The sequence below is a fragment of the Zerene cesonia genome, chromosome 19 (assembly GCF_012273895.1).
Source record: "Zerene cesonia ecotype Mississippi chromosome 19, Zerene_cesonia_1.1, whole genome shotgun sequence".
NCBI classification, from domain to species: Eukaryota; Metazoa; Arthropoda; class Insecta; order Lepidoptera; family Pieridae; genus Zerene; species Zerene cesonia.
Genome location: NC_052120.1, coordinates 2,404,367 through 2,426,615, shown reverse-complemented (window position 1 = coordinate 2,426,615; position 22,249 = coordinate 2,404,367). Strand labels below are relative to the sequence as shown.

The window sequence follows — 22,249 nt, the reverse complement described above, 5'->3', positions numbered from 1 at the left end:
AATATTCATATATCGGTAGACAGTTAAACTGTTAAACTAATAAATATGTAAATATATTGAGGCAGCAATAAATGTTTGCTGTGAAATTAAAAATATTCAAACACATCAACATCAACTTTTAAATTAAAAAATAAAATTAACAATTAATAGGTTTAACGCTTTATTTTTAAAACTTTATAAAGATGGGTTAGTATGAAATCGCCCTTTAGATGGTATAATTGTTACTGATAGGTTGCACTTAAGAAAATCCCTGAGAAGATATGTCATGACTATTAAATTACCTATATGATAATATTCGCAGAGAGTAAATGTTCATGGGCGGTGCGGTCGTTTACCGTCAGGTGAGCGACCAGAACCATTGCCAACTCTGACATAAAAAATTTAATAACGTTACAAAATAATTTAAATCTCTTAATATTACTCTCATATCCTGTTTTGTATTTCATTGTCCGAAACATGTGTTGAATTAGTAATGTAAAAGACATATTAATTACAAAATAATTATAACAAAAATTCAAACATTTTAAGGAAATAAATAAACTCCTTTAATCGAAAAAAAATAAATTAATTAATGAGCGCGAGATTCTTCGTCATGGTCGAAACCACAGTTTTCATGTCCATTCCTATACTTCACACTTCTTTCCTTATTAGCTCTCATCATGTCTTCTAGTTGTTCAACTGTATCCACTAATTGTCTGTTATTCGTTTCAGGAACAAAGAAAAGAAGTATGGATGAAGTAATTGCGGAACATCCAAAGCATATGGACATCATGATGGTCGACTGAAATCGAGAACTATAATTAGGACATCTATGAGAATAGGAAAATTAAAAACAAGGAATTGTTGGGGAAAAAATTAAACCAAACAAGGAAACATTTTACCTATAAAATAATAGTTGTTAATTTGGTTTTATTACCTCAATCTATTAGTACTGTAATTGTATTATATACAATAAATAGGGTGAATTTTTGATAAATTAATAATTTTTCGTATATCTAGGAAAAATTAATACTCACTAAACTAGGCGTAAGTGGAGCAAGAGTGGTTCCCAAAGATGCAAAAAGAATACACAACCCAAATAAAGAACCCCTCACACTAGTGGGAAATAGTTCTATAATATACGTTACAACACCAGTGTAGCACGCCGCTACTACCAATTTCGATATTAAATATAATGTTATTTTGAGCCAATTTAAACCTGCAAAGAGAAAACAATTAGGAGCAAATTTATTCATCACTATTGCCTCTATAATATGTACCTACTGCATGGCATTAACTGTATGGTTTTCGTATCTTATATGTTTACATTTCTATTTACATTAATTACTATTCAATATATTATAAAAATAAGAAAGTGATCAAAGCATAATCAGATTCACACAAACATACAAACCTGACGGTACAAATGCAAAGAGAACACACGTAACTCCACACAGCGCATACCCGCAAATAAGTGGAAACTTCCTCCCAAATCTATTCATAAATATCAAACACAGGAAGTCCCCGGGATACGATATCAATGACGTCAATAGAAAATTCATATTCCTATTCCCCGGTAACCCAACAGAGTTAACAGTTAACCCATAATAAATGAACACAACCGTAAATCTACAAAAAGTTCCAATCAAAAATCTCTTCACTAACTCAGGAGACTTAAACGCGTCTGTATATCCTTCTTTAGTTTCAATTGTTTCTACTTCACAAGCTACTTTCATCGTTTCTAAGTCCATCTTATCTATGTCGTTTGGATCTATATCTACTTTATTCATTTTAACAATCGTTTTTATTAAACGCTTTGCTTCATCAACTTTCTCGTGTATGATAAGCCATCGTAGAGTCTCTTTGGAAATAGGAATATATAAGAGGAACAAAATGGTCGGGGCGTAAACGGCGTACAATAGGTTTTTCCAATACGGAATAACCATCGCTAAACACGCAAAAATAACTTCGCCTGTATAAATAAAATATCCAAATAAAACGCCACCGAGAAGGCGATATTTCTTGTTGGACGTTTCGATCACTAAAAAGGAAAAAAAAAATTCAGTCCGTACTCATGTAGTAAGAACATTGTACAAATAATGTTCGAAATAATATTTGATATAACTTACTAATTACTAAACCAACCGTTACGATTCCTCCCGCACCGATTGCTTCTAAAAATTCGAATGCTATATAAACATAGTACGATGGGGCTAATGTTTTGAAAATCCCTAAAAACGTACTAACGGAACAGAAAATCATAGTTGGCTTGCGGCCAATCCTGAAAACGTATAAATAGTCATATAAATCAATGTATTGTATACGCAGCCTTATTACAAGAAATGTCTCAAAATAGTGTCAATACATAACTATGTTTTACCACAGTATGATTAGGTATTTTATAATTAATATGCATGATGCTGACATGTTTTGTAATTTAAATTTTAGAATTCGAACACCTTTTAAGGTAATTGGAACAAATGTTCAGCACTTATGCCCAAGTTCAAACTTGGTTTTGCCACACATAAAATAAGTAGGTTTAGCTAAACATGACTTGAATCAGGTTTTAAAATGTATGTCATAGTATGACGGATAACATTATTAAATTATACATTTTTGAGTACTTGTTTATGGAAAGACAATAAACTTTAATTTAAAAGGAAATTCTTTCTAAAAATTTAAACACTTTTTAGAGATAAATAGCTATTACATAATACTTTGTTTGTGGTTATAAAATAATTTTATTAAAAATAAACATATATTTACCAATCAGCTATCCTTCCAGCTAGGAGCATTGATGTGGCCATCGCAATGTTATGCATCGTGCCTATCATATTTGCCTTTATAGGTTGGCAAGCCAGGCCTAACTGAAGAAAATCATCATTATAGAATAGAATAATATTACTACCAACCGGGATCTGAACCATTGGAATATAAATTTTATGTATTATAACGAATAAAACCTTGAATAAATTTGACCGCCTCCCGGATACAGTGGCTAACGCGTGAGTGTAGAACCGAGGGGTGATGGGAGGGGTGGGGGGATGGCAGGACACAGAAGGCTTTCTTGTCCATAAAGAAAATCGATTAGTGAAACAGATGCATATCATCTGCCCCATAGTAAAATAGAACACAAAAAGAATTTAATCAAGTGGTTAAAAAACACCCGGAGCTAGGGAAGAAAACTCAAAGAGGTAAGATTTTTTCTTTTGTATCAACTATGATTAAAAGAATGTAACCCAAGGTAGTACAATTTTGCCGACACGAGTCATCATATCGCGTGCGCTGCGAAAATCGTCATCGACATATAAATAATATTCTATATATGCACGCCCCGGTTCGCCCGGGCAGTCATTTATCGTAATTGAAATAGTATAAAGTATAAACCATCCTATCTTTTATATGCAAATGGTGTATGTATGTGCAAATTTGATTAAAATCGGTTTACTAGCTTAAGAGTCCATCGCGGACAAACAACGTGACACATAATGTTTGTTTGTTTGAACGCACTAATCGCAGGAACTACTGGTCCAATTTGAAAAATGATTTTAGTGTTAGATAGCCAATTTATTAAGGAAGGCTATAGGCTATATATGTACCACGGGTGAAGCCGGGGCGACCCGCTAGTTTATAATATGAAGATTAATAGTACTCATGATTAGTCACAAAAAACTCCGCGACGCTATGTTAATGTACATACAACAAGTTGTTCAAATTTTTATGTACAATATAGGTGGAATCTACTAGCGGTGAAATGGTTAACAGTATATATAGTAGGTAATTGTTTGATAATTTGATCTTCGTGTGAATTCCACTTTAAACAATTCGGTTTCCCTTTCGTTAGGTACTTATCTATATTTTGTTACAATTGTAAACTTCGAAAAGCCTAGTTTTAAAAAGACTGGAATACTAAAAGCGTAGTTTACCTCAGCTATTACGGTGTTGTTTGTTTCGTAGATCCATTCATCACATTTCTCAAGGGCATCACTAAAAGAAGTATTAGTGCATGTGGTCTTTATCGTGCCATTTAAGACGGGTCTGGAACAACGATCGACTGCTGTGGGCCACCATGTGGGCATGTACTCTTGTCTGTTGCTTTCACATTCTGGGACACGGCAGCTAGAAGATAATGTATAAAAATACAATAATATCTACTTACAATAACAATCTCTAGCATTCGTAGACCTTGTAGATACAAAAACTGTTAGGGCAAAGTAGATAGATAGGTAGATTCTTAGATCATAATTGACTTTTATTTTTTGTATGAATTTATTCTATGAAAATAATACAAGACTGAAATTCGGCTGCACCACGGTCGATGCCCAGGCAGACCGCTAGTATTTTATAAAAACTTACATAAAGTTTAATAAAAATCTACGCACATTTATATAATACAGCTTACCATTACTTACATTACGTTACGAAATTCATAATTCCAAACCATTTGAATAAATAAGATTGATCTACTAACCGGTAATTTACATCACTAGTAAGCAAAACAAAATTAACATTGCTCATGGCATTAAAGAGAGCTGGTAAACACGTTAGAAAGAAATGAAGAACGTGGAAGCTACCAAATTTTTCTACCACTCTACCACTCTCCATATTGACAACTAAACTATAGAAGTGTGTCCCCGTCGTTGCAGAATAATAATGGGTAATAGGTTTTCGTGTTTGCAATGAAATAATTAATTTCTGACGTAGTTTCAATTACGTTTCATAATAAGTCTAAATATATTATAATATTTCATAATAAGTCTAAATATTTAAATGTTAAGTCGCGAAAGTGTGTTAAATTTGAAACGTAGGTAACGTTTTAGGCTCTTTAATTATTTTTCACATTTTTTACAACTTATCTAAAATATCTTAACGAAATAAATGTAAAACATAACTTAACTTTTCCAAGAAAGGAAGCAGTTATGTAAAGAAGAAAGCGACTCAATGAGGACCTCGGACTTGATCGAAAAGTCGGGAGTTCCAGATCGAAGAAATTCCAAGAAATAATCTGATTTGAGAAATTTTGAAAGAATAGAAAAAATTTGATCACGAGGCAGGATACGAACCTGCGTTTCTTGCCTAACCGTAGCAACGCCTAGCCTCTCGGCCACCCGTGATCCTGCCACAGTAATCGAATTTATTCTACTCTTTCGGTTTCATGTGCCTAAGGGTCACCCGAAACCGAAAGAGTAGAATAGAAAAAAAAAAATTCTATTCTTTTAAAATTTCTCATTTATAAAGCATCTCAATGCTATAAAACTAAAAAATTAAATAATCTGATTTTCCAATTTATCTGTACTATCACATCGCCACTGTTCGAAACGATAAAGTAATTACGAGCATGTCGAATAAACAAAAGTTCAACAACATGTGATATCCGCCAGTCCCCACTTGACCAACGTGGTGGATTATAGCTTGTACCCTCATAGGAGGCCGCTTTCTTGTAGTGTGAACATCATTATAATATATCGGCCGCTGATGATAATGATTATTTAACAAAGTCTACTGCAGTTTTTTAATTTGGTGTTATATCGTATAAAATATTTACATCCAACCTCTATTATGAATAACCTTATAGTATAATTAAAAAAATCCTCTCTCCTTTACTATTTTAAGTAACTTTGATTGGCAATCGATTACTTATAATTGTTATACTTCTATTATAATTGTATAAATAACTTTGTCCGATATTGACAGCATATCAATTACTGCCCTCGATATTTTTTGTAAGAATAAAATACAATGGACTAATAATTGTCGTTTATAATTAATTCTACTAGATACTTGAAAATTAAGTGTCAGTCATATTTTTATCGATAAATATATACTAGATAAGTAAATGTAAAAATAATTAAAATTTATCCCATTGTCATCACAATTCTAACTTCATTCTAAGCATCATTTATGAAACAACAAAAAAGCTCATGATTTTTAGAATTCCCTACCCAAGGGGCAAAACGGGATCCTATTGTCTAGTAAGACTTCGCAGTCCGTCGGTCTGCCTATCTTTTCATCTGTCACCAGGCCGTAATTTGTGATACATCATCAGGATCCTCATCAGGATCATCATCATCATCATCATCATCATCAGCAGCAGCAGCAGCAGCAGCAGCAGCCCATACATGTTGGCACTGCTGGGACACAGGCCTCCTATAAAGGTTCAGACGCTAAGGGCCACCACGCTGGCCAAGTGTGAGATGTCACATGTCGTCGAATTTTTGAGTCTTGGACATGCCGGTTTCCTCACTATGTTTTCCTTCACCGTTTTAATACATAATGACTATGTATTTCTACTGCCATTTGTTATAACAAATAACAAAAAAAAATGTTACGCGGCAGTTGATCCGGTCATAAATTGGATGGCTTTTTAAAAATTTAGTCTGAGTTGGACTGCGTTTCTCTAGGAAGTAGCTTCGTGTTCCCTCTAAATTTTTATTGTTGTAGTTGTAACTTAATATGTATTTCATCCGTTTTTCACAGTAGAAGTCCGCCCCGGCTTCGTCCGTGGTACTTATATAGCCTATATCCTTCTTCAATAAATGGGCTATCTAAGAATGAAAGATTTCTTCAAATCGTGCCAATAGTTCCTGATATTAGCGTGTTGAACCAAACGCACAAACAAGCAAACAAACTCTTCAGCTTTATAATATTAGTATGATGTATTTAAAAGAAAAATAACACTATTTGAAATTAAGTACTTTCTATAGCATTAAGATTGTTGACCTTTAGGATGTTAATTAAAATGGTAATAATGCAATAAATGATAGTTACATACTAATTGCGAATTTGAATTTAATTATACGTCCATGATACATAAAAATTTAAATTTCAATGAATGTAAATTAATAATAGTGTGAGTAAAAAATAAATTTATTTTATTTAAAAAAAAGCGTGGGGTGCATGGTGTCAATAGTTATAGATATTTTATTGACAGATATGAGTAGAGTGATTGTAATTTCGATAATATCTTAAGAAGCACCCCACGCTTTTTTAAAATAAAATTATTTTTTTTACTCACACTATTATCAATTTATATTCATTGAAATTTTTAACACTTTATTCTTAATTTAAATTCATTTAAATTTATTTTCTATTTTTTAGTTCGGTTTTCTATAAAAAGCGTGTTTTTTTTAACTATTATTTATTTTCTACTTTTTAGTTTGGATTATTTATAATAGCTTGTTTTTTTAATTTTAAACTATTGCACGACTCGAACGACGAAAATTTTAATTAATTTCTTACCTTATCGACTATAGATGAAAATTTTTGTTAATTTATATAATATAAATTAACAAAAATCATATTTTGCAAATTGAAAAATGGAATAATTTTATCAAATTAGTGTATTGTCATCGGTCCTCAATAAATCTACAAAGTTTGAACGAAATCTGGCCGTTTAAAGTGGGTCAAAATCGCGCCCAAAGAAGTCGGTTACAAACAAACAAACATACAGGTGAAGCTAATAAAAAGCGTGTAAAAATAATTGAAATCGGCCTAGTCGCTTCAAACGTGCAATCTCTTTATTTCACCTGCGTAAGTCTATATCCCCTAGGGCGGGATAAAAAGTTGCCTATGACGTGTTATTCCAGTTGTCCAGCTATCTACGTACCAAATTTCATTGCAATCGGATCAGTAGTATTTGCGTGAAAGAGCAACAAACACACACACACACATTCTTACAAATTTTCGCTACGCATTTATAATATTAGTAGAAAGTGGGATAGTAGGATAAAAGTACAGATAGAAAAGGCAATATTTACCTACTGAGGTACCATATTATACAAGACACTAAGATTCAAATTATTTGTTATTATCACTTTCACAATTTGAAAGACTTGATTTCAAATTCTTCATACGAAGTCTTAAAAAAACATTTTTTCATCATTCTTGAATCTTGAACCGAATGACATGTAAAATTGGCGGGAAAACGCACAATTTCACAGATGATACAAAGGAACATACCACAAATATTGAATTATTATTCAAATTAGTTTATATAAAAAAAAAGAAACACAAACTTATGAACGTTTTTAATAAAACATTTCAATATAAAATATCTAAGACGAAGTTAATTATCAAAACCGCGTTGTATATTCGACTTCAAACGAATTATTTGTGTCATTCTTTTGTTTTTTCAGGGCCCTTTTTTCTTTGGCAGCTTTAACATAGTCCTGTACTTGTCCTATTGTGTCCATTAGAGGCAGATCCTTGGTTTCCGGGGTAAGAATTAAAAGTAAACTAGATACCACAGCCGAAAAACCAAAGCATACGGAAGTTAGCGCTGGTGATATTCTTGTCTGTAACACAAATTAAAATCGTCGTTTCTCATTTTGTTTTTATTAAATGAAACTACTCAATGATTAAGAAATATATAGTGTACTACGTTAAATATTAATTTAATTTCAAATTTCAAATTACGTAGCACAATTTAGTGTATGCCAAAATGAAATAAAAACGTAATTTTCTCTAATAAAAAAATCATAAAAATGGCTTAAACGAGAGCATAAGTAAACACAATTATGAGACTTACCAATATAGATGATAATGGAGCTAACGTAGTACCAGCACAAGACGCCAACGTGCAGAACCCGAGTAGGGAGCCTCTCACACTGGTTGGAAATAGTTCCATTGTGTAAGTAACTATTCCAGTGTAACAGGCGGCAACCACAAGCTTTCCGATCAGGAAAAGAGAAATTTTAATCTCTGTGTAATCTGTGAAAATGTTGATACAACACAATTAAAGAAAACCGTGAAAATAAGATGAGGATAGCGGATATTAATATAGGTTAGGGGCAATGGAGTAATTTTGGACGACGGAGTAAATCGACGTAATGTCTAGTCTACAACGTAATGAATAACGAACGCGATTAAAGCGGTTAAAAAAATCTTTTATTTTCATTATACTAGCGTAAAATCAAAAACAAGAAAGTACTTAGTTAAATTTAATCAAGGACTCAAGGAGTTGCGTGAAATGATATTCACCGCCGTCTGCTATTTAAAGAAAACTGATAAACACAACAATTTACTCATCTCATTTTAATAATATACAAATATTTATTCATAAAAAGCTGTTTGCAGACTGAAAAACGTTATGTAATTATTACAAAACAATGATACGTAGTTTTTTGTAAACAACGATAACTTAACTGTAGGTAATAATCATTATTAGCATATTATATTTTGAATAATTCCTCATATAGGAAAGAATATTTTTTATATCCTCGCAACTTTTTAGTCTTGGTTCAATTTTTTTTTTCATAATCATACATTAATTAATCATATTACATAAAGCCCATGATACCTAGTAGAACTACTTTCGCATAAGTAATTTTCTTTTCAATTATTAAGTTGTCATCTATTGATTTTAATTTATAAACAGTATTTTTAAATAAACATTATTTTTCTTGAAAATTATCGATTAACAATTAAAAAAATTCTAATCTAATATACTTACGATCAGAGACATATCCACTCATAATACAAGCGGCGGCACATATCAAGTACCCCAAAAATAAAGGCACCTTCCTCCCATATTTATTCATAAAATACATAGAAATCAGTTCTCCTGGAAACGACATAACAGCCGCTAACATGAAGTTTGTATATTTGTTTCCAGGCAACCAAACAGAATTCACAATTAGACCATAATATATGAAACTAACTGTAAATCTACAGAAAGATGCGACCAATATCCGTTTAATCATTTCTCTAGATTTGAATACATCTTTGTAACCTTCCCTTTTGCTCTTTGATTCGTCGCTACACGTCCGTTTTAACTGGTCTTCACTTAAATTATCTAAAACCGCTAAATTTACGTCTATTTTGTTCATTTTGGCTATGACTTTGAGAGTATTCTTCGCTTTTTCAGTCCTCTCATTCAAAATTTGCCACCTGGGGCTCTCTTTGATAATGAAGATGTATGAAAGAAATACTATAGATGGACAGCACATAATGTAAAGTAAGTGTTTCCAATAGGGTACTAGCATAGCAATGCACGCGAACAAAGCTTCACCCATGTAAATTGCATATGCGAATAAAACCCCAGCAAGTATCCTGTTCTTCTTCCCGCCAATTTCAATCACTGAAAAAATATTCATTATTTCAAAATTATACTTTAATTCCATGTATGCCATATCCAGGTATGTATATACTAGTTAGTTATTTCAAGATCTGAAACAATGGATGCAACTTGGTAATATTATGGCACTAATGTAGTCTAGACTTGACTCGACATTTTACTCGACCACGGATAGTACAGTACTATAACTCGTCTCAGAAAGGAATCAAACACAACATTTTCAAGTACACGGCTGGTTACTTTTATATTTTTATATGGCATAGCATTTATCATCTCTAGCATACTGCATAATAACATATTCAGAAATAATACGTACTTAAAACCATCCCAGAAGTATAAGCTCCACCTGACACGAGAGATTCCAGAAACTCCAAAGTTATGTATATATTGTATGAAGTAGTGATTGTCTTGAAATTTCCTAATAAAACGCCAACTGCGCACACTATAAATGCAGGTTTACGGCCAATCCTAAAAAAAAAAAGTTGATTATTTTTTCATCTTTCATTCCGATGATCTTTGAAAATCTAATAAAATAGGATAAATCCAAAAGTGAGAATTCTAATGCTATAGCTGTTATTATGATATATCAAATTTATTCTATTCTATCTTAGTTTCCTTTATGTGGACAAGCAGTGAACAGTTTATTATTATTGATATACATAGGTACCATACAGCTATCGTATTAAATATCTGTTATTGCTTCACGGCTAGCCGTTTCCAAAAACAGGGTCGTTTTGTATTGCGACGAGTCGCCGAATTGACATTTTTTTTAATTTGGTCAAATCTAGGATAAACCAGTCATAATGCTAAGAGTGCATATCATCGTTAGATTGGACATAGTTTGATATGTATTTAGTCAATGTCTATTAATTAATTATTAATTTACAAACATAAGCAATCGCTTTGAGTTCATTTATTTAATGTTTCGAAACAAAGATGAAACTATAAAAACAAAAATTAAATTCACGAAAATACTTACTAGAAACTTCTGAGTCACTAATTGAATACGAACTATTTGTATTTCTTACCTAATATTTGTACTTGGTTATGATGTTGTCAAAGCTGGAAATATCTAATTCAAATACATACATTGAAATCTTGTAATCCTCTGAGATAACGAAATGAGTAAAAGATATTTGCTTGTTTATTTTAAATATTCAATGAGGTCGTAGGTATATACAAACGGGGTTTTCCAAAAATAGATAGTAGGTAATGAGCGTTTATTGAAAAACTAAAGAAATATTTTATATCAATGTATCGTATATAAAAAATAAAATGTTCCTAGCACGATAAATGATGGTAAATCGTCGTGAGACCAGTGCCCTTGATTGGGTATAAATTGGTTTATTTGTAAAAAAAAGTGTTTATTATGAAATACGATGCTGTTATTTGGCGGTCAATGGATATCTCTTAAAAAACTATACATACTCAATAGGTAATTTACTTACTTATCTGCAACCCATCCCACTATGAGCATAGATGTGGCCATGCCAATATTTCGTATCATTCCGATAATATTCGTTTTCCATGGTTCACAGGCCATATCGAACTGAAATGATATAGCACTATTATGTAATAACTAAGTACATGGACATCATAATTATCTATCTTTCATTATATAAAGCTTAAAAGTAAGTTTATGAAACTAAAATAATTTAATAATTTTTTCTCAATACCACCGTTAAATATTACTTCTCTTTAACCAACCTAGTCAAAATGACATTTATCAATTTCCAGCTACGCTCTATATTAAGTTCTTTTTTCTACTAGTTCTGTTCTGAATTATCTACCACGTTATATATTTTTTTTAGTACGTCATATTTAAATGCTAATAATAAGTAACACACTAAATTATAATTCAAAGCTAATTCCGTCTTGCTATAATTTTAATTTTATAAAATTACCCAAAAATGTAGGTTACAAAAATAGGTTAGTTTAAATATGACAGACTATTATGGTTTAAACGATCATAAATCATTGAAACTAATGGATGTTATTGAACACATTACTGAGTAGGTACCTTCAGAAATTTCAATGCGGCTTTATTATATGAGTAAAAGTGGGGCAAGGAAATGTTATAGGTCAGAGCCATCTTTATTGGAAACTAGGTTATTGCCCGCGTCTTTGCCCACGTATCAAAAGAAATTCAAATGGGAATGAGATGTTTCACCGCGGTAAAAAGCATATATCAGTCTCAAGCCAGTATCTGTCTCCAGACACAAGATCATATGTGTGTTGTGACATGAAAGACGAATGAACAAAAAAACGCAGCCTCGCATTTTTAATAGGTATTAGAAAAGATGGCCAGAACGTGCACATAAAATGAAGATATTTCAAAAACAACTTTTCATTTCAATACAAATGTCAAATTCCATTGAATTGATTCCAAATTGCTACCTTATTAAGTATAAATTAAAATTGAATTGATGGAAATGTTACCTCTCGCAACTTAATTAAAAACTTCGATATGGACTTTTTACTTCTACTTATTATTCTGTGATTTTACTACAATCCTTTTTCCCATAGAAACTGCTTAATGTCACATAAATTTAGAAAGACCTAAGTTAAAATCGAATCATTAAGAATTTTAATAAATACATTGTGAGGAATGTGGGACAGTAAAAAAATAATCCATATTTAGGTAATCCATATTTAGAGATGATCTCTCTCCCTCTTTATAAAGAGAAGCGAAGCTTTAGAAATAGTACTACCTATATAGTAAGTTTGTACATTATACACATACCTCACCTACAATTGTATTGTTACTTTCATAAACCCAATGCGTGCATGTTTCCACCTCGGTTAGAAAACTGCTGTTTGCACAAACATTGTCTTCCAATAGAGATTTGTTTAACATCGGCTTCTTGCATCTATCGGTAACTGAATTCGGCCACCAATCTACTGAGTATGATGGATTTGAGGACTCGCATTCTGGTATAAAGCACCTGTATGGACATAAAGATTTAAATATTAACGCAAAAGACAAAGTTGCTTACCTTGTATTATTTATTTATAATTAACGTCGTAATCGGTCCGCCTATAATTCTATACGTTAGTAAATAAAGTCTGAGTCTGAACTACTTTCGTTACGTTAGTATTTAAATGTATTACCAATTCAAATGACCCAGAAAGATACGTTTTTCAAATTAAAATATAATTTTGCATGTACTTAAATGAAATATGTTCCCAATTGGGATACAGTCAATTTTTTTATCTCGTTCTTCAATAACGCCAAACCCAATGAGACTTCTGTGTATTATTACGTTAATTACGCAGAAGGTCATATTATTTGTAAGACATATAATTTGTATATTATTAATACGTTAATAGCTTTGGTTATAAAAGTAAAATTGTCCCAATTTTATTTTTATTCCTTTATTGGCAATTACACCAAAAACGCTGGGGTGGTAGGTGGTGAGGACCTCGGACTTAAAATCGGTAAGTCGGAGATTCGAGACCGGGCGAATGAGCAAGAAAAAAAAAGATTTTTCAATTTATGTGTGCATGTGGATAACATCACCATTGCTCGAAACGGTAAGTAAAGGAAAACATCGTGTGGAAATCGGCTTTTCCGAGAATCAAAAGATCGACGACATGTCAAATCACATGATGACATCTGCCAACTCGCACTTAGCCAGCCAGGTGGATTAATCCTGAACCCTCTAGGAGGCCTATGTCTCATCAATGTCAACGTAATATATGGGCTGATGATGATGACATAGAAATCTCTAATTATTGTGCGATCATGACTTTTAGATTCTCTGATGCATATCTATGAGAAACCGATTGTGTAAAATTTGTAGTTATATTTATTAAATATCTAATATTGAAATTATATTTTATAGCATCATTATGTTATATTGTAATTTTATGTTCTCAATATTTACATGCAAGCAGTTTTTGTAAATCTTAAAGCAAAATCAAACAAGGGCTCGTAATTGAGTAAACAACATAATTTCATCAGAGTGGGTATTGTGCTGCCCTTGATTAAATGTCGTAATAGAAATTGGAAATACATTACAGAAATCAATAAAATATATTGATACTGCACATATCTATATAAATAAAAATAAATTGCTAAATGTGTTTCCAAGCGTAAAACTCGAAAACGGCTCGACCATTTCGGCTAAAATTGTTTTCATGTTTTTGTAAAGACACAATGAAGGTTCTTATGGAAAATAAATGTACTATGTTGAAGCCGGGGAGTACCGCAAGTTATAAATAAATGAATGAGCGAATGACATTTAAAAGGAATAAAAGCTTTTGCTTGTTTTTCGAGCTTAATTCTCTTCAAGCTCGCAGTATGGACATGGCTATGATAATAATAATATAGGTACATAAAGCACATTAGTTATCTTGACCCCGCCTCTGAAAACCTTCCATCGTTAGGTACTATTAAACAATCGAAACATATAAAAGATGTGCGAAAGAAATAAGAATTTAATTACGTTATTATTTTAAAAATTGAAGTGACAACTGTCGTAAATAAAGAAATATAAAAGAAATCAGCTGCTACGAGATTTCAACCTTAGGTATAAGAAATATATATTGTGCTTACTCCAGCCCATAACACTTCAATTAACTCACCTGTAACCGACATCCCCAGCAATGAAAACGTAATTAACACTATTCATAGAAACAAAAATGATTGGCAGGCACACTAAAATATATTGAATTATTTGGTATTTGCCAAATCTCTCTAATATGTCCGATAACACATCGCTTCCTTTTTCCTTTTCCATGTTCCCAATAGTTTAGATCCAAAGTTCAGTTTCGATAAATTACAAAATAATCTCTCTTGTACCTAGCTCTACATTTCGCGTGCTTCGTATAGCGTCCTGATGAAGACTAGTTAAGTTTAATCGAGACAATCATTTCAATGGAGACAAATAATTATGCCTAAACATCTTATTCGAAATTCTTATTTACATTAACTATTTGATCATAATAAAAGGTGTCACGTTAAAACAATTAATATAAACCGTAAATCTAAAAACTATGATAAGACGTCGTCACGCAACTACTACGGTTGTTTGTTTCTGAGTTTATTGAAATGTCTAAAATTAAATAAACATGTTGTTATAATGACACTAGCCGACCCTCCGAGCTCCGCTTTGGATGACACGGGATAAAATAATAGGAAATACATCCTATGTCTTTCATGAATGATTCTGATGACGAAAACATTTTTCAAATCGGTTCTATTGAACCCGTTTCGAAATCCCGTTTGAAGAGTTTCGAAGTCTATTCAATACAAACCTTTTGTTTTTGTTACATTAGTGTAAATTATTTCACTTAAATTTTAAATATTTTGTTTAGCTGCTACCAACGTAATCCCAAAATCACCAATTAATAACCAGTGAAAATCTAATATATAAAATTCTCGTTTTCGTTGCCATACTCCTCCGAAACGGCTTGACCGATTTTGATGAATTTTTTTGTGCTTATCCGGTATCTATGAGAATCGGCCAACATCTATTTTTCATACCCCTAAATGATAAGAGTAAGGCAGAACAGCGTTTGCCGGGTGCAGCTAGTAATATCGATAAAAATAATTGTTACCTACATTGTGATAGTCGAGCTTACTTCGTCACGAATTGGGCCTGCTCGCACCGGGGAAGTACCACACCCCCACAGAAAACCGGGGTGAAATAATAGCTTGCGATTGTGTTTCGTATGGTGAGTGAGGGAGCCGGATACCTAATACCTATTTCAGTTTTCTGTCAAACTCCTTGTGCTTTGTTTTTGTGGAGAAATTGCATAGATACCCAAGGCCTTTTCCCCGGGAGACGAAAGCCCGTTATGTTGAATTTTTACCGAAACCCTACATTGAGCCCCGTCGAGCTGAGCTCATCTGGACTCCCGGGCCCCTTGGAATTCGAATGTCAATCCTAGTTATTTTTAGGACATTGCCCTAGACCCTAGTCCAACAATTCAATCGATTCTGTTTCAATGTTATTATTCATGTTCATAAGATGTATTTAATGTAAATAGGCATTAAAAAGATCTTATGCCCTACGTCTTCTTACCGATGTTATAGGTTAAGTCAAGTGGTTAACGCGTGTGCCTAGAAACTAGGGGTCCTGGGTACGATTCCCGGTGGGACGTACAAAAAAACGTCTGGCAGGACACAGAAAGCTGATCACCTACTTGTCCATAAAGTAAGTCGATCAGTGAAACAGATGTTTAACATCTGCCCCATACCCCACTAGGGGACACGGGACTTAAAGGTTTTTAAAAAGACCTTTTATCAATGCAGGATTATATTCACAAAAAAATCGCTTTTAAAAAAAATTCTTTAGTAATAAATCGTTTTTAGGGAAGAGCAGTTTACCGATTGATGATTAAACATAGGTATTACGATTCCTTTTCAGTCCTCCTGATTGATTGATTAGACAAAATAGGATACAATTCCTTGATGTCGGGAATTAAAGGAACACATTGCGGATATCAAGCATAGGCGCCACTAAAAGTCTGCGGTTTGTGAACACTTGACAACCAAAACTTCATACGATTTGATTTTGAATAGATAATTTTTTTTATTACTTGTGCGTGAGGCTATTTAAATTAAAGAACATCCAAATTTCAATAAAGAAGATAATTTTAAGCTTTCCACCTGGGATCCTGTTGTCAAGAATTTAAAACTATGTCAAACGTACCAAAAGACTAGAAGACACTATCGACCAATACATTCAGCTAACATCCAGAAAAATACTCAACATACCAACTGAAGAGAAATAGGTGGAGTTAGTTCACAAACAACGAATTTTTATGACCATGTAACATTTTAATCTCCCCGTGATGACGCTCGCTGCAAAGAGTTCGACAAATAAGTGTAAAATGTAAGCGTAATCTATGGTGTTCGGAACGGGTTATATAATATAATGAAAAAATGTAGTTTAAAATCCGTTAAATGTCTTTAATTTCTAGAGGCTTAATTCTACCGGAAAAGAGGCAACGCTGGACTTTAGCTTTATTGTTACTTACAATAAGAATTAAAAAATAAATATATACTTACGTCAAGAAATTTTAACAGTTAATCTTATTTATTTACTTAAGTCTTGATCATAAACAATAAAATCAAAATCTATGTACTTAGTAATATTATAAAATATTGTAATTATGCTCAAAGTCCCAAATGAATTTAGAGCCGTTCATTAATGTATACCTACTTTTACATAATTGTTGTTTAAGTTAGCATCAACTCGTTAGGGTCTAGAAATGGATACAATTACAATCTTGCCGTATTTATTGCTCATTTTTTTTATAATATCCTTTTAAAAATACATTGTCCAATATTATGAAGTTAAATAATTTTATGCTATTTACAGACTCTAGAGCGCTCTAAAACTGACACGGATGAATTTAGCAACTTAGGTATTTAAGCACCAAAACTATAAGGATTGAATAAAGAGTAAGCATGTAACCTTATAAAGGATAAAATATATTATTTGAGTATACAGTGTTATCGTAACTTATTTGAATTTTAAAATAAGCGTTATACATGATACATCTTTATTTATAATCTGTACATTGACCGTTGACATCTTAATTCTTGACGATTTTAATCTGTGTTATTTTTCGAGACTCAACTTGGCGTTTTCAACAAAAAAAAAAATTGTTTATCAGTTTACTTACACCGTAGAAGTGTTATTTTAGATAATATTGACAATTTCAAAGTAAATAAACATTATTTCCGATATTGCATCAATCTATGAGATGTGTTTTTCGTAGATATATAATTTTAAAAAGGTGTAAACATATACGTAAACATGGAAGACATAAAGTGCATTCTGCTAACCTCTAAGTGTAGAGAAGAGTGTTATCAGGTATGATAATAAAGATAATATGAACAAAATGAATCTAAAATGTTTATTGCTCTTGCTTGGCTTCATATACCAAACGGTAGCCCAAAACGATGATTGTAAAAGAAATAGTAGTCAATGCGACTATAAACCAAGCATTCGCCAATTGTCACATACCTTAGCCAGTAAGTTTACAGAAATTGTTATAAAAGAGTTGGGCAGTGAGTATACTTCACATTTGGAAGTTCGAACGGCATATAAAATGAACTGCTTCTCGGAGTCTGATAGCAATATATTATCGAATATAGTGGAAAAATTAGAATACAAGCTTTCGTCAGCCATGAATATTTTATTAGAAATGAATGACGCTATCACTAGCAATATTACACCGTCATTTACTCACCCATGCCCATTCAACTCAATAAGAAAATCTGTATTTGTAAAAACAAACTATGTCTCCGATGATACTCAGTCAAAAATGTTAGATCGATTTAAAGATTTGAAAATAAAGAGGCAATATTTCCTTTCACATATGGATTATGCTACAGACAAAGATTGTACAAATATGCCACACTCAAATTTGAGATACTTATACCATAAGGTAGTTCATGCAGAATCAAAGCTTGTTGTATTTATTATTGATAATAACATGAATGCTGAATCACTCCAACATGCTGTAAACATTGCAAAAGAGACGGTGTATGCTCTGCAGTCGAGCGATCTAATATCTTTGAAAATTACAAACATGACAAGTTTTATCAAATTTGAAGACACATGCAGCAGCGATGGAGCATCTAACATTGGGAATGCTACAGATAATAACAAACTACTGTTTCGTGAATATCTTTCAACAATAGATTTTTCTGCTACAAGTTTGTCCCCACAAGTTATAGGGAGTGAGTTAAAAGCTCTATTGAATGAATCCCACTTACCAGAAAACAAGTTAATTATTTTCCTAACTGATACAAAAGTTGTACAGAATGATGTATGGTTAAAAATATTTCCTCCGTCAACAAGTGATAGAACAAAATTTGTAATTGGATTACTCTATGAGAATCACACTGATAGAAATTTTTCATTAGGAATCTTACATTTCGACAAGTGGCATAATCATTCAAATGAACATTCTGTGATGAAAATGCACATAAATGATAGTGGTGTGATTGGTCAAGTGGCATCTGCATTCATATCTTTGCTACCAAATGATTATGAGCATTGTTTAAAAGTCGAAACACCAATATGGGAGGCAACAGAAAGGGATTTTATTGTGTCAATGGTGCGTCCAACAGCAAATGGTATTCTTGGCCTAGACCTGTACTGGTCAGACCTAGCTGAAGATGTTATCTACTTTAAAGGTACAAATAAGAACAGAAGAGCATTTGTCATGGATTTTTCTGGTAAGGTTCTCATGCATACTTATTTTCCGAGACCCGAGGCAGCTTCTGATAAAATCAAGTTCACTTCTTTGGAAAATGTAGAATCATATACCTTTATTAACAATGTGACAAAAGAAATGCTTTTAAACAAAACTGGGAACTTGACTGTTAGTGAACATAATTCTACAACTAAAATTAACTATTCTTGGCAATGGGTAAAAAATTTGTATATTGTGTGTATTGTAACTGAAGAATCAGCTCCTAGTTTATTTAATAAGTCAAATATATATTTCACAAAAACAAATAAAGAGATTTTGTATCACAGGATAGATTTGTTTCCACCAAAAAATGGTAAGATTTGTAGACATTTTAAACAAATTTCGACTATAGATCAGGGTACTGTTTACTTAAGTCCGTCTAGTTTTCAATCGCCATTCACATATCTATATGATATGAGTGACGGCCAGGAAGCTATTACTTACATGCAAAATTACTTAGCTTATCTCAAGAGTGTTGCACATGGTTTATTGTCAAATCCGGGCTTGAAAAGTGAAATACAACATGATGTTGGATTCTTAAATTCTATTCTGTCTTTTTATAAACGCCAACATTTACATGGTGGCCTGTCTAAATATATTGTCAGAAGGTATGCAGTTACGGAGAGTGGGGTGCTTGTTATGTTTCCGGGAACTGTATTAGAATATGATTATGAACCTGTTAGACGTCCTTGGTATACACATGCCGTAGAAACACCGGGAAAGATAATTTTAACCTCACCTAATTTAGATGTAGGTGGTGCGGGGTATGTCGTAACTATATCATACTCAGTTAGAAGCCCCATTTATCCCACAATGGTAGTAGCTATGGATGTCACTATGGGTTTTTTGTATAAACTACTCATTGATAGTTCTCCCTTATGTGCCATGTCAAATATTAAATGTTTTATAATGAATAATAAGGGTTATTTGGTATCACATCCAGGTTTAATGGATCCAAACAGCTCTGGTCCTATAGAACAGCAACATATAACCCATAAGGAATCAATGATAGCAATTGATATGCTGAATCATAAAGGCTTTGTTACAAAGAGACTGTGCAATAATTTCTATGACAAAACAATACAGAGGTATTATGAATTTAATACATCTTTGTCCTCTGTACTTTCCAATGTTGTATCGGGAGATCATTGTGTGCATTATTATATTGCAGCTATTCCTGGCACTAATGCTTTTGTTGGTCTTATTAATGCGTCATGCAATGTCGGCGCTTTTTGCCCTTGCAGCATGGTAGATAGACTCTGTTTGAACTGTAATCGAATGGAACAAACGGAATGCGAGTGCCCATGCGAATGCAGCTCTGAATCTTACGACTGTCCTAATTCAAATACCTCAAATTTTAACCAAAATATTCCTCTATGTGGAATGATTCCTGAAGGCAATAACCATAAGTCACATTACTTCCATAACGTCGCTGAGAATCTTAAATCGTGTTTCGACTTTCAGTGTGAAACTTACATGTCGCATTCCGCTTGTTTGGGGGTGATGGGGTGTGAATGGTGTCAAATAGACGCCGATGGCCGATCTCCACTCATTACCCCTTTTTGTACATCACAGTCGACATGTTTCAATGGTGTATTGGGTGCCGTAACACCATACGGTGAGGGTACATTCGGGCATATCAATAGAGATGCATTTGCCAGCTACTCTGCGATAGGTCCAATAGCTGGCTTCATCGTAACAGTGAGTCTTATAATTGCTGTAGCGATATACTGCTATCGACAAAACAACTCTACAGCTAGTTGTCACAATTTATATGTTGACGGCCCAGCTGAAACATGGTACGATGCTGACGTACAGATGAGCCATCTGCAGTCAGATGATATGCCAGACCAATCTGGTCAAGATAAGTTGTTACCAGCTATGGAAATAGAGGCACCGATATCGCCGTATCGCGTTATAACGGGTTATAGACGGCCGCATGCAGCGGGAGGCTCTGACCACGGTTATTCGACTATGACTCCTCATGAGGATTCAGAAGCCACTGGGTTCTCAGTCAACGATCCCACGATCCTATCAGACGATACGAAATCTGACGTCAGCTTCCCCGCCCCAGCGAAAGTTAAGCCTAGGCTTATGGCGACGGATTTGACAATGACAGTGTTACCTTGTGGAAAAAATAGTGTTATCGCCCCTGTCACCGTCCACAGACACATGGAGGCGTCCTAGAGATTATAAATATAAGTTTAACTACCTCTTGTGTAAATATATGTTCAACTGCGGCAAGCTTATTTACATTGTGATATAGCAGTTTGCCATAGACCTATGTTGTGTATTGTTGATTAATGGTTTCCTGCAATAACAATTGTTTTCCTTATTCCTAATAATTTGTGGTGCTCTATAAAATGGATTGTGTAAATTGTTTTATGTTTACGTGTTTAAAATAATTAATTTACTACAACATGACTTCCAAAGTATGTATTTAATGGATTAATGGATTGTATTTATTTTAATAGCAGATTATTGACTAATTCAGAACAAATCATGTTTAATATAATTATTATAATATGGATGTAATATTACAACACAATCATCTTCTACATACTATATTTTATTTTTAGCTCATGTACATACATACAAACTATAATATAATAGATGTGATTTGCTTAGCGTATATAACAAATAAGAACGTGCTTGGCTTTATCCATTAAAGGCAGCTATGAACTATCGAAAAAAAGAGATTATAAATACTTATAAGTATATATTTTTAAATCTTTTTATTGACTGGTGTTTTCCTATAATCCGAGATAATGAACAAACATTTTTTTATATTATTTTTAAAGTGCTATATATAGATGTAGTTTTCGCTGTAATTAATGTGGTCGTACTTAAAATCATATTACTTATTACTTCATTGTATTACTCCTAAGTACTATTAAGTATTTATTTATTTTATTTATTAACTCTTTATTGCTCTTGAAACATCATAAAAACCTTAATATATATACATTACAAACA

General features: G+C 32.8%; 3 protein-coding genes across 3 annotated transcripts; 1 reads left to right on the top strand and 2 right to left on the bottom strand.

The window, feature by feature from the left end:
- Window positions 1-568: 568 nt before the first annotated feature.
- Window positions 569-4,584, bottom strand: LOC119834292 (organic cation transporter protein-like). Its single transcript, XM_038358630.1, has 7 exons — window positions 4,451-4,584; window positions 3,906-4,098; window positions 2,746-2,846; window positions 2,109-2,260; window positions 1,394-2,020; window positions 1,017-1,198; window positions 569-781 (listed from the first exon to the last, which is right to left on the bottom strand). The coding sequence occupies exons 1-7, from the start codon at window positions 4,582-4,584 to the stop codon at window positions 569-571; spliced, it is 1,602 nt and encodes a 533-aa protein (XP_038214558.1).
- A 3,407-nt stretch (window positions 4,585-7,991) lies between these two features.
- On the bottom strand, window positions 7,992-15,040 carry LOC119834660 (solute carrier family 22 member 2-like). Its single transcript, XM_038359087.1, has 7 exons — window positions 14,642-15,040; window positions 12,798-12,999; window positions 11,503-11,603; window positions 10,371-10,522; window positions 9,431-10,057; window positions 8,507-8,688; window positions 7,992-8,273 (listed from the first exon to the last, which is right to left on the bottom strand). The coding sequence occupies exons 1-7, from the start codon at window positions 14,794-14,796 to the stop codon at window positions 8,052-8,054; spliced, it is 1,641 nt and encodes a 546-aa protein (XP_038215015.1). The 5' UTR covers window positions 14,797-15,040; the 3' UTR covers window positions 7,992-8,051.
- Window positions 15,041-17,656: 2,616 nt separating this feature from the next.
- LOC119834465 (VWFA and cache domain-containing protein CG16868) lies at window positions 17,657-22,178 on the top strand. The gene has a single exon (XM_038358831.1). The coding sequence runs from the start codon at window positions 17,903-17,905 to the stop codon at window positions 21,458-21,460; it is 3,558 nt and encodes a 1,185-aa protein (XP_038214759.1). The 5' UTR covers window positions 17,657-17,902; the 3' UTR covers window positions 21,461-22,178.
- Window positions 22,179-22,249: the final 71 nt, after the last annotated feature.